Here is a 12,370-nt window from a genome sequence, read left to right as displayed (position 1 = left end):
AATGCAGAGGACACAGATTCAAGCCCTGGTCTGGGAAGATCCCACATGCTGCGGAGCAACTAAGCCCGTGCGCCACAACTACTGAGCCTGCACTCTAGAACCTGCGAGCCACAAATACTGAGCCCACGTGCCACAATTACTGAAGCCCGTGCGCCTGGAGCCCGTGCTCTGCAACAAGAGAAGCCACCACAATCAGAAGCCCGTGCACCGCAACAAAGAGTAGCCCCTGCTCGCCTCAACTAGAGAAAGCCCGCACGCAGCAACAAAGACCCAACACAGCCAAAAATAAATAAATAAATTTAAAAAAAAGAACAATTGTTCTATCTAGGGGATGAGTGTTGATTATATTAATTACTTTACGTTTCTGTATGTTTGAAATATTGCATAATAAAAAGTAAAAAAATATGTGTATATATATATATATGTGCATATATCATATATACATATATATACACACACATACATACACGGAGCGGTTATCTTTCTCACTTAGCTGTGACCCTACTGTGAATGACTACTTAACAAACACTTCATGTCCAACAGCCCATTTCAGAGTGGTCCCCTTGGAAGCCACAGGCCTCTCTTAGTGACACAGCCAGTCCTCAGAAGATTTCAGGAACATCTCTTAGGGAAAAGTCTTCAGAATCTGAAATCCATTCTTTGAAATAGCTGGAGTAGCATAAAACCCTTATTTTTTGAAGATACACTGTTTTTTTGCAAGAACCAAAGGTCACGCAGAAACCAGCTTGGTGAATACTTTGGGTGACTCAGTGGGCAACAGTGGTCTGCGTTAAAATGGGATGAGAGGATGAAGTGGAGAGAAGGGGTCTCCCGTGCGCTGGGCAGTGCCCAGACAGACGTTTTCCACCTGCAATGAGCACATGGCCCACCCATCATGGGGGAGGCAGACTCTTGGCTTCCTGGTCTCCCTGAGGACAAGACTGTTAACTTTTCTCCCTGCCTGAGCAAATTCAGCTCAGTCTCCCACCTCTGCTCTCCTACATGACCTCCCCTCCCACCCCTGGAGCCCCTGCAGCCAGAGGAGGGAGCCCGGGAGGGATGGGATACTTACTGGGGCACAATGGTGATCTGGACAAAGCAGATGAAGAGGAAGACAAGCGAGGCACATGCCACGTAGGCACCGAATCGGTCATCCACCTGCTTGGAGTACTGAGAGGACAGGGGCAGGGTGAGTGGGTGGAGGCACCTGGCCCTGTCTGCTCCAGCCCCCCTCCACCCCAGACATACCCGGGACAGCCCACTCCCAAGACTTGGAAGACCCATTCGAGAACCAGCACTAGCCTTAGCTCTCAAGAAACCAGTCCACTCACTATATGGTGGTGCCTGTGGGGAGGGCCGTTGAATTATGTTAAACCAGAAACTCTGCAGGTTGGGTCACCATGAGAATAATTCATAATGATCACGGCTCACATTCCTGAGCACCAACTACATGCCAGAACACGTGCTGGGGCTTGCAACCATCACTGCACATCCTCACAAGAGCCCCAGGAAATAGGCACAGGACTGCTGCTGTTTCTACTTCAGAGATGAGTGAACTGAGGATCAGAGAGGTCACTCGACTTGTCCAATGTCACAGAGCTCATCTCCAAGGTCCTGACTCCCAGCCCCTACCCTTCCCACGACACCAACCAGCTGCACAAATGGCTGTGCTGGCAGAGAGTCACCCAGAGAGGGTAATCCATGAGTCAGTTCCATTTATGCTGGTAAACAGACTAAGTTCCCTTCCCATAATTCTTCCCTCCTGATTAGGTGTGCCTCATTTGACCACAGTGTGAGTTCACAGGAGCCCATGTTGACGGAACACAAGGGAGACCCTGTGACATGTAGCAAAGACCCTGGACCAGGGTCTCATTCTGGCTCTGTCACTACTTCACTGGGTGGCCTAGAGCAAGTCACCCAGCTACTCTGAGCTTTACTTTCTCAGTCACAATTTAAGGAGATAGGACAAAGAGCTCTTGACTGCCCCTTCCAACTCTAATACTTTGAGTTTCCAGTGTGCCAAAGGCAGCTGGATGGTCCATTGGTAACTATAATAATAATAATAATAACAATAGCAATAAAAACAATACAAATAGCAATGTTTATTGAACATCTACTATGTGGCAGGTACTGTTTCATGTGTTTTACATACATGGATGTGTTTAATCCTCACTCTGACACCATGAGGTAGGTATGTTAAAAATCCCCATTTCCCAGATAAGGAAACTGAGACACAAAGAAATTAAGATGTATCCTTTTCCACCAAGGAAGTCTCCCTAAAACCCCCATTTCCTGGGTAGGGCAGCATCAGAGCCGGGAAATGGAAGTGACAAGAAGGAGCTCTTTCCAGGGTGGAGACAGGGGAGAGAGCCGTCCTGTTGCCTCCTTCCCCTCCCCTTGGTGCTGGTTCTGCACCGGGGTAGGGGTGGGGGGTGGTCCCCCCCAGGGTGCTGTACCTTCTTCTCTAAGTCAGGCTCCCTGAAGGTCAAGAGGAACTTGCGAACATGCTCAGATCGTAGCCTGTCGATGCTCCTGGCGTCAATGGCACGGCCCAGAAATTCATCCACTTCATCCTCGGGGTTCGCACTTTCCTGGGCGTTCCTGGGGAGCAAGGGGGCGCAACACAAGACAGGCTGACCACCAGGGGGCGCCACTAGGGGCCCGGCTCAGCCCGTGCACCCGGACCCATCAGAGGGGCTTGATCAGCTCTAATAAGGGGTGGGGAAGCTGGGATTGACACCAGGACGGCCTGAAGCCCAAGTACTCACATGCGCAGAAAACTGCCCAAGTCTCAGACCCGCAGGCTGGGGGGCCTCACTGACAATAAGGATTTTCTAACCCTATTGATGTATTATTAAATGATAATGATAATATGAATTATTCTCAAGGGTTTGTTTTTCCCCTACAGGTAACAGTCTCTGCTCTTCACTCTGTAGCTGTACTGTCACCCTGAATTGAAGGCTGAGACCAGGAGGCAAGCCCTCTGCCGCAGGGCCTGGGAGCCACCTGGCTGCTCTCGCCTGGCCCAGGGGACTCTCTGGGAAGCACGTTTCACAATCTTTGGGTGCTGAACTAAACACCCTACTTCTAGAGTGGAGCCCAGTCCTCGAGTGGGATTTCTGACAGCCCCTGAGACTGGGGAGTGGAGGAGAGAGACAGGCACATTCCTTCAGGGTGCTGGGACGTGGCCAGGCGCTGGCGACCAATGTGCAAAGCCTGCATCTTCCTGGGAGCCGCATGTGTGTGTGCGCGCGCGCACATGCATGTGCGGAGTGTGTTGTGTGTAGTTGTGTGTGCACACGTGTGTGTGTAGTTGTGTGTGCACACGTGTGTATGTGCGTGGAGTGGAGATTATAAATGGGGGATGCCCAGGCCCAGCCTCTCTGCCGGGGGCCTGAGCTCCCGGGCTGCTCGTCTCTCAGGTGCAGTGGGCTCTGTTCACTCCCAGCCAAGACTGCGGGACCTGGGCTCATTCTCCATGGAGTACGGAAACTGAGCTCCAGGCAGACTTGGAGACATCCCCCAGGCCGAGGGAGCTGAAGTGAAGGAGGACAGGTTACTCACTTGTCCTTGGGATCTTCAAAGCCCTGAAAGAGAGGGACGGAGAGAGCAGGAGAGGAGGATGAGAACCAAGGGGATGAAAGCGGGGAGGCTGCAGCTCATCCCCTCTCCACAGTTCACCAGGAGCTGGGACACAGAGGGCACTGTCACCCAGTCATCCCCTCCTTCCTTCATTTGGCAAACACAGCTGGGTTTGGGACAGGCTCCGTGCTAGATGCTGGGGGCGCACTGTGATTTTACTTCATCCGCTGGCAAAATCCATGAGTCTAAGCTCGTCCTGTCCCCATACCCAATTCCTTGTCGTTCCCCAAACCTTCCCTCACCCTCCTCCTGGACCCTGGGCTTGGTGGGTCCCCTCCCAATTCTGCCACTTACTCAGACGGAAATAAGAGAAACTGCCAGGCCGATCAATCCCCACACGCCCGTGCACACCTGTGCCCACACACAGCTCATGCACACTCACCCCCCCAACTCCCGCCAAGCACACATAAAATCTCCTGGGACTTCACAAGTTTTGAGCTTAAGAAAACTAAACTCTGGTTACCTGCAACAGCTTTTCTGGTATCTGAGAACCAATGTGCTCTTACAAGGCTGGAGCTGGCTGGGGACCCAGGAGGTGTGGAACCTGCCTGCCCCGGTTTGATTACTGTTCTGATGTTCACACACACAGGGCAGGGGTGAGGGTGGGAAGGGCCCTTACTGGTTGCCAAACTCAAGGCCCTACCTAGAGTTCATCTATAAAGGACAGAAGTGTGTCAGGGTCTGACCAACTGTGGCAGAATGGAGGGAGGGCCCCTAAAACGGGAAGGGGTGGGATCTGGGCGGCAGTGGGGGCGGCACAAGCACCCCAGGACAGGCAGCTTCAGGCTGCCAGGACAAGGACAGAGGGTGGCCTCTTGTCCCTGTGGCCCAGCATGGAACACACTGTTGGGCAGCCAGGGGCTTGGCAAATGTCGGGGGAACCCAAACCCCAAATGAACACAGCTCTCTTCATTCCCACTGAGGAGTGGGGTTTATGATGATCTCCGCGAGCCGGAGCTGCCGGGCTCCGAAACAGACGTGGGGCCCGTGGGCACTGAGGTGCTGTCTATTCTCCCCACCAGCTCAGGGCTCCCAGGGGCCTTGGCAGCCCCTAGTGCCACATCCAAGTGCCCAGCCGTGGGCTCTGAGCTCCTCCCGGGCTGCCCAGTGGTTGTCTTCCTTTCTCCTCGTCCTCTGAGAATCACCAAGCCCTCGGTCCAGGCTGCAGGGCCCCGCCCACCTCACTGTCCCCACTCGAGGCTAGAGGAGTTGGGGTCTCTCATGTGAGTGCCCCATCTGGGGGCAGGCAGGATCTCTAGGGCACAAGCTCGAGTGGGCAGCGGGGAGTCCGGACAGGCCAGTCTCTGCAGACCATGGCGAGGGGCTGGCCCGCTGATCTCCACCACAGGGGCCGGCAACGATTTTACTCGGAGGACATCCAAGCCCTGTTATGCCTACGCTGGTCTCTACAGCTCGGAACTATACCTGAAATGTGTCTAATGAACCTGTCTCTGACTTCCTCCAGTGCTCCTTTGGTGGTTTGCGGGGGCTGGTGTTGGGGGCCAGGTCCGCTCTAGGCTCCCTGGGTGCCGGGCTGGGGTGGTGAACTGACCGCAGTCAGCAAACACTTTGGTGGATAAACCACGGCAAAGGGCCTTTAAGAACACAGGCCAGCAGACTGGGTTCCAGTCACCTGACCTGCTTTCTAGTCCTAGGACAACGGTCCTCAGCCGGCAAGGAGGACCCTCAGACGGGTTCCTGCCGTTGTGCCTCAGCACTTCTGGGGAGCAGCTCAGCTCAGTGTTTCTGTTTGGTCCCCGAGTCCTCTCCTTCTGACCTACAGCAAGAGCAGAGGCCGTGGGTCCCTCTGCTCGTCCACACTGAGGTGCAGATTCCGGTTTGCACGCCTGCCCTGGCGAAGCTGTGGGGAACACTTGGGGCCAGCCTGCCGCCTCTGGAGGATGCACAGCTTACCCAGGCCTGCTTAGATGAGCAGGAGTCCACGTACAACCTCCCGTCAACCTTTTTATTAATAAAGAACCTTAGAGGACTTCCCTGGTGGCACAGTGGTTAAGAATCTGCCTGCCAATGCAGGGGACACAAGTTCAAGCCCTGGTCTGGGAAGATCCCACATGCCGCGGAGCAACTAAGCCCATGCGCCACAGCTACTGAGCCTGCACTCTAGAGCCCGTGAGCCACAGCTACTGAAGCCCGCGCGCCTAGAGCCCGTGCTCCTCAACAAGAGAAGCCACTGCAATGAGAAGCCCGCGCACCGCAACGAAGAGTAGCCCCTGCTTGCTGCAACTAGAGAAAGCCTGCCAGCAGCAACGAAGACCCAACGCAACCAAAAAATAAATAAATAATTAATTAAAAATATAAATACATAAAAATAAAAATAATTAAAAAAAAAAGAACCTTAGAGACCTTACAACACTCGTGTCTAAACTCATTTAGGCACTCATGCCTAAATGAGCATAGCTCATTACTACATCTTAAAAGCTGAGTAAAAGTTGGAACAAGCTTTAAAGAAATAAACTGCTGACTATGAGTTACTCCCCTCTAACTGCTCTCAGTCACTGCTTAATCCAATCCCCTCCCCTCCACCGCATCTTCAGTGGAAGTCGGGGTAGAGGCTTTCTTTTTGCCTATCTTTCCCAAGGGTTTCTGGGCGAGTTTAACACCAAAAGCCAATGGTGTGCCTGGTGGCTGCCAGATCCTATCCCATCCCTGGCCTAGACACTGGGCAGGCAGGGGCCCAGGGGATGGTACTTTGATGCTGGCCCCTCGGGTGACTGTGCCCAGCAAGGACGGGGATGGGGAGCCTCTTCTCTCCCTCTACAGGGGTGTCCCCGAGCCTTGTGATCACTTCCCATTCCCTCCCCACTGGGCGAAGCAACCAACACCACGGAGGAGCCTTTCCGACAGCCAGTCTCCCCTGAGACTGCTTCCCCAATTACGGCCCTTCTGCTAATTCTTCCAAGGTTTCTTGTCCTAACAATGATTAATGTCTGCCAAATCGGTGCTTATAGCCCAAACTGCCCCCTTGGAGACTCTGAAATACCTAAAGAGTCCACCTACACCAAATATCGCTAAAGAAAAAAACTTGCCAGAGATTTTAAACGGAGAACGTACCGGCAGGCACCTTTCTTGCCTGCGGGTGGTTCCTCCTCTCCACCTCTGTCCTGCCCCATCTTTTTATTCCCTGCTGTCTCTCATCTCCTGCTCCCCCCACCATCTCCCCCTTACCCGCTTTGTCCTCCCTCTCTGGTCTTCCTGCTCCCCTGTCCTTCTCTTTCCTCCCACCTGGATGAGAGCCTCCCTCCTTGCATCCTGCTCTCAGTCTCCCCCCTTTCCTCTCACTCCCTCTCTCACCTCTTGGCCCTCCTGGTCATGTGGGTACAGAGTCCACAGGAGATGATGCAAGAACTGGGGTGAGAACAGGGGGGATCCAGCAACTGCTCTTGGCTTTGGGGAGGGGACTGGAGGGAGCGGGAGTGGTACCTGGAGCCCTGGGTGGCACTGATCAGGTCTGGGACGTCTAAGTTCAAAGCCCTGGGGCAAGGCTGACCTTTCCCACTCTTCGTCGCTTAGGACCTTGGTGTCCTGCGAGTTGTTTCTTTACCACCAAAAGTTAAAATGGTGATCTTGACTCAATTCACTTTTTTCTTCTGTACATTTTCCTTAAACCTTTGTCATCTGTGATTTGCTAGCTGGCAAGGAGGAGAATGACTGGCCCCTAGTCTGTCCCCTCCCTCAGACCCCTGGATCTGTCTGACAACTCAGCTGGACTCCCATGGAGGCTCTCTCTAATCCCTGCTGCTGCAGCTTAAACCCAGTCTGATCCACAGGCCCCCAACGTGGGGATCCTAGTGTCGGCATGCCCCCCATTTCTCTACCTGGATCTGTGGGAACTCAGTGGACACACACACACACACACGGCTTCCTCACCCATCCCTCCCTCAGAGTGGGCAACTCCTGCCTGGGTACCAGGCTGCCCTTGACCTGAGGAATGTGCTCAGGTGCAGAAGCCAAGATCTCAGATAAAAAGAAAGAAAACACTGCTGCTGCAGACTGACTTCTTGTCATCCCTCATTCTCCTCCTCCCACCCTCTGAAGTCTCCTTTCTAGCATTACTGACAGAACCCAGGCAGGGCATCCTGAATTCGCCCGTCCCTGCTGTGTGCGGGGGTGGCTGAGGGTGTCTGTCCTCTGAGGCCGGCAGGGTCCCTTGAGATGGAGGCAGCACCCCTACCACGGCCTCTGCTCACTCAGCCTGCATGCTCCCACAGGAAGACTGGAATTAGCAGGGCGTTTCTCAGCACAGAGGGCAAAAAGACCATCACCTGGCACTTGCCAAAAAGCACTGAGATGGTTTCTGAGAGACCGGGCCAGAAGATGTGTTTCAACTGCCTGGGAAATGCAACAGATGCTGGAAGGTGTCTGACAAGCCTGTGCCCACCAACTCCCCGGGGCTCCCCAGACAGTGCCAAGAGGCCCTGGAGGCTCTGTTTGGACCCTGAGTCCAGCCAGATGGGTCTGCTTCCAGCCTACACCAGCAAGGTCTGCCAAGGGGGAGGGAAGAAGGGGCTTCACCGCTCTGCTCCAAAGCCAAATCCGGCATGCCAAGAGATGGTGGGGCCCACGGAGAAAGCCCAGGGCTGGAAGTTAGGCGCTCTGTCTCCTGGTCCAAAGTCAGGGTGAGCCCCCTTCCAACGATTCCTTCTATGGCTCTCCAGATTCCCTGGGTAACAGGAGGGGCCTGGTCCAGTCCTCACACCCACAGAAGGCCCTAGCCCTGGAGAGTGCGGCCCACACACTGCCCTGCCAGCTACTCACCATCCGTTTCATCTCCTTGGACACCTGGTTGCCACCCAGGTGGTTGTAGAAGGGGCGCTCAGCCCCCCAGTGTGGTGGGTTGTGCCCGATCGAGTTGGTTCTCTGGCGATTCATCTTGGCAATCATGGCCTTCTCTTCTTTCTGGGAGAGCAACATAGATGCATCAGCCTGTGGGCAGGGCCCACCAGGTGAGCCCAAGTAGGGAGTTTCTCATTCCTCCCAGGTGCCTGGCCAGGTAGGGGTTAAGGCAGTGCCTCCCTCCCTTCTCTGCACAGCCTGGAGCCCTGAGGTCTACCAAGATCCTAAAGCTCACCCAAGAAAGCACCCTAAATCCCTCCAAACTCCCCAACGCCAGCCCTGGCTGGGAGCTGGGAGCCTCAGGTGGGAGCAGCAGAGCAGCATGATGAGGTTTGTCTTGCTAGAAAGCCAAGGGGCGTGGGAACATCTGTCGCTGGCATAGAATTTTAGATGTGGGCAGAGCCTGGGTCTGAAGGTGCTTGGGGGATGATGGACGGAGAGGAAACATGAGATTCCAATTTCCACCCCAAAACAAGCATGTTCTAGCAGAGCGGGTAGTAGGACAGGCCCTGCAGCTTCTGGAGGTTTGGTTCATTAGAATGTGAGATTCAAGGGCTGACGCGCATTGCACAAATACACCAACAGGGCCTCAGCCAGCTCTCCATGTGCCAACCACAACCTATCTGTCCATCCATCCAAACGAGCTCGAGGTGGAGGGTTGGAGAGGCCCTGGGGGGACCTGGGTGGCCTTCCCTTCAACTCCCTCCCTGAGCCTGGGAAGGGAGCTGGTCATATCAGAGGCAGAGGGGAGGGGACACAGCCTGCTTCAGCAGACACTGCTCTGGGTCGGGGCTCGGGAGGGGGGTGTCCTTTTCTGTCTCCGTTTCATCTTTTCTGAACCACTTGTCAAGCTAGAAGAATCAAGACCCAGAGAACCCAGGGCAGAGGGTAACCCTTCAGCCTGGGCGGGGCAGGAAGGTGAGGCTAGAGGCGCTATGGGCCCCGCAGAGAGGAGGAGTGTGGGAGGGGGCCTGGGAGGATTTCGGTTCATTTATACTCCAGCCAAACAACAAGCAAATGCTTTAAAATGAGTCAATTAAGCCACTAAGTGCTTTCCCCAGAGTACCTAAATCCTCCCATCCCTCTTTCCGGATGTCTGTGGCAGGGCCTGGTACCGCTCCCTCAGAGGCACCCCGTAGCCAGGTCCTGTGTGCTGGGATATGCTTCTGTGGGGGGTGAGGTGTCCCTCTGATGTCCCTCTCAGGGTGGACACCTGCCTCGAAGAGCTCTGCCCACCTTGAAAAATCTACTTTTGCTGTCTCCAAGACTTTCTCTGAACTTTTCTCACAGCTTAATTTTGTCTTCAGTCTAACTCCTTAGGAAAGAAACAGGGAAGCTTTTCTCTATCAAAGGGCTCTGACCAATAGATAAATTCAATTGAAAGATTTATAAGTAAAAGGCATTTTAATCTAAGGAAAAATGTAAAATATAAAATGTTCTCCTCGTTTGCTTTAAAAATTAAGAACATGGAACGTGACACTATTAAAAATAGAACACTGAAGTCTGCTAATAATTCAGTTTTATATTTTGGCAAGTGTGGGCTGAGACAAAAGAAGGAAGAAGAACGACTGGAAAGTGCAAGAGGGGAAAAGACAGAGTTTCAAGAAACAGAGGTATATAAGTACAGGCAGAGAGAGAGCGAGATCCACCTAGTTTAGGCAACAGACAAGGGACGAGATGGAAATAAAGGGCGTGGTATGCACAGAGTTCCCTGATGCTTCTTTTCCATCTCGTGGCCTTCTGCTGTATTGTTACTAACCGATCTGAGGTCTGTTGCTTTTTCTGCAACAGAAGCAAAATGAAAACCTCCCCTCTTTGCCACCAGCCTTTACAAAGCCTCTGTAGCTCTCATGTCCTTCCTGAGATGCAGGAACCACGACTGCATAAGAAATTCAGGACTTGCCTCAAGGAAAGAATAAGAAGAGAAAGAAGCAGCAGCAGGCTAAGAAACATTCCTCCCCAAAGAATGAAGCCCTCCCACTCCCCCCCCACCCCAGCCCTCGGTCCCCGGACCCGCTTCTGGGTGCAGCGCAGGATGAGGAAGGTCTCGATACTGTGCTCTTTGAGGTAGGCGTTGCGCTCGCCCCCACCGCCCGGCTCCACTTCGTAGTCGCCATTCAGGTAGTTGAGTGTGGCCTTGGTGATGTGGATGCGTCTACGGGTAGGGGGGGAAGCAGGGAGAGGAGGGCAGCAGACATGAATTCAGAACCCCTGCTCCCATGCAGAACCAAACTGCAACCAACTCAGTCATCATTCAAATCCCAGGGCCCCAAACTCTGGCTCAAATGCTAACCCCTACCTGGATATCTCAATGGACTGTACCCCTCCAACCTCATCCAGATGGCACGGTGGGCCCCTCCCCAGCTCATGTTCACCGAGACCACACCGCATCACATCGGCATCATGTTATTATAGTAATGTAACACATCGGCCTGCCGGGAGAGCACGGCCTCCGTTCTCACAAACTTTGCACACCTGCTCAGAAGCCAGCAGTGGCTCCTGCTGACTGCAGGATTGCGTCCAAATTCCCCAGCCTGGCATGCATGTCCTTAACACAGGCACTGTTTCCCCCACTGGTTCCTAAAAGGCCATCTGCTCTACTTGCATTCCTTGGAAGTACTGTGTTTTCCTCTACCTGTGCCCATCCTCAGCCTGGCAGTTCCCCCGACCCTCACCTTCCTCACCTGTCCCCATCCTGCCCCGTCTGCCGGGCCAGCTCACCTTCCACCTCCTGGCCACCCCCGAAATTATCCAGGGTTCCTCCCTCCTCTAGAAGTCTACCCTGACCTCCTGCATCTCACAACAGGCCGCCAGGTCCTGTGTAAATATTTTCTGGGTGAAGACTGGGTGAAGGTTGGGGCCACGCTCCCTACAAGTTGCCATGTGTGGCGTCAGTGCTTGGTTACTAGAGGAATTCCATTTAAATTCTGCCAACCCCAGAGCTGCGGCTACCCGGTCCTGCCCACCCTAGCCCTTTCCCCATGACAGCCACCTGGGTGGGCCGGGCGGGAAGCTGCCCTCACTCACTCACCCCGCCTTGCCTCCAGCCTCCATGTGGTTGGCCAGCGTGACGTCGTTAGACCAGACGTCGAACTGCCACTTCCTGAGGCCAAGGACGCCACAGTGCACTCGCCCGCTGTGGATTCCCACACGCATGTTCACGTTGACACCTGTCACCTCCCGGACCAGCCTGGGGATGGAGTAGGGGTAAGGCCGGGAGGGGGTCAGGGCCACGTGCAGAGAGGTCAGGGTGCATGAGAAGGTGCAGGGGTCAAAGAGTCATTTCTCTCCAGGCCAGCCCAAATCCAGAGTCTGAGACTGTGCATCCTGAAGGGCAGGGCTGGGCCCTGGTGCTCAGGGGCTGAGGGTTGTGAGAGGCGCTGTTTCCCAGCTTGCCCGCAAGGTGGCGCAGTGCCTCACACTACATCCCAGGCCCACTGCTTCTCCCCAGCGAGGGCACCTGAGCCAGCGCTACCCTCGGTCAATAATTAAGTTGTGTTCTGAAAATGCAAGCGCACGTTAGTGCCGATTTGAGTCGACAGGAAAGTTATAGTCACTCCAAACCCCATTCATATAATTCTCGGATTTACCCACATTGCTGCTTCTTCGACATGAGCAGGATAATGGAGAAAAAGAGAACACAGGCCCTGCCCAGGAAAGAAGGGGAGCTGGGGCAGGTGCAGGGGGCCAGGGATGCTCCACGTGCTAGAAGACAGTGCCAACCCCATCACATGCACCACGCACGTATTCGGGGCGGGCCGCCTGTAGGAGGGGGAGTGGGATGGAAGCCCTACAGCTCTGGGTATGCGTCTGGGGCCCGGGGTCTGTGGAAGAGGGAGCCGGTGCTCTGTGGGGAGGTTCACAGTGTGCACTT

The 12,370-nt window shown here is 54.3% G+C and overlaps 1 protein-coding gene across 1 annotated transcript in view; it reads right to left on the bottom strand.

The window, feature by feature from the left end:
- ADCY5 (adenylate cyclase 5) overlaps positions 1–12,370 on the bottom strand; it is a 157,386-nt gene that overhangs the window by 35,970 nt on the left and 109,046 nt on the right. Inside the window, exons 6-11 of the mRNA XM_059920966.1 lie at positions 11,528–11,686; positions 10,510–10,651; positions 8,419–8,559; positions 3,565–3,587; positions 2,457–2,601; positions 1,073–1,170 (exon numbers count right to left, since the gene is read on the bottom strand). Of these exons, the coding sequence (XP_059776949.1) occupies positions 1,073–1,170; positions 2,457–2,601; positions 3,565–3,587; positions 8,419–8,559; positions 10,510–10,651; positions 11,528–11,686 (708 nt within the window). The remainder of the gene's footprint in view (positions 1–1,072; positions 1,171–2,456; positions 2,602–3,564; positions 3,588–8,418; positions 8,560–10,509; positions 10,652–11,527; positions 11,687–12,370) is intronic.

The sequence above is a fragment of the Balaenoptera ricei genome, chromosome 4 (genome assembly GCF_028023285.1).
Source record: "Balaenoptera ricei isolate mBalRic1 chromosome 4, mBalRic1.hap2, whole genome shotgun sequence".
Lineage (NCBI taxonomy): Eukaryota > Metazoa > Chordata > Mammalia > Artiodactyla > Balaenopteridae > Balaenoptera > Balaenoptera ricei.
Note: the sequence above shows the minus strand (reverse complement) of the source record. Positions and strands in the feature narration are given on the sequence as shown.